The sequence below is a fragment of the Buceros rhinoceros genome, unplaced genomic scaffold (assembly GCF_000710305.1).
Source record: "Buceros rhinoceros silvestris isolate BGI_N320 unplaced genomic scaffold, ASM71030v1 scaffold23381, whole genome shotgun sequence".
NCBI classification, from domain to species: domain Eukaryota; kingdom Metazoa; phylum Chordata; class Aves; order Bucerotiformes; family Bucerotidae; genus Buceros; species Buceros rhinoceros.
Genome location: NW_010393968.1, coordinates 1 through 327, shown reverse-complemented (window position 1 = coordinate 327; position 327 = coordinate 1). Strand labels below are relative to the sequence as shown.

General features: G+C 65.4%; 1 protein-coding gene across 1 annotated transcript in view; it reads left to right on the top strand.

Moving 5' to 3' along the window:
• Positions 1-323, top strand: part of LOC104501300 (protein odd-skipped-related 2) — a gene marked incomplete at its 3' end in the record, with an annotated part of 676 nt that extends 353 nt beyond the window's left edge. The window contains exon 2 of the mRNA XM_010145088.1: positions 6-323. Coding sequence (XP_010143390.1) covers positions 6-323 — 318 coding nt within the window. The remainder of the gene's footprint in view (positions 1-5) is intronic.
• Positions 324-327: the final 4 nt, after the last annotated feature.

Below are 327 nucleotides of genomic sequence, written 5' to 3'. Positions count from 1 at the left end.
GCGCCCCCATCACGGAGATGGCGGCTGCCCAGGGCTTGGTGGACTCCCGCTTCCCTTTCCCCACACTGCCCTTTGCCACGCACCTCTTCCACCCTAAGCAAGGGGCCATTGCCCACGTCCTCCCAGCCTTGCACAAGGACAGGCCTCGCTTTGACTTTGCAAACCTGGCTGTGGCCGCCACGCAGGAGGACCCCCCTAAGGTGGGGGAGCTCGCCAAGCTGAGCCCTGGACTGGCCTCGCCCCTGTCGGGCATCAGCAAGCTGTCCCCAGACAGGAAGCCCTCCCGCGGCCGCCTGCCCTCCAAGACAAAAAAGGAGTTCATCTGCC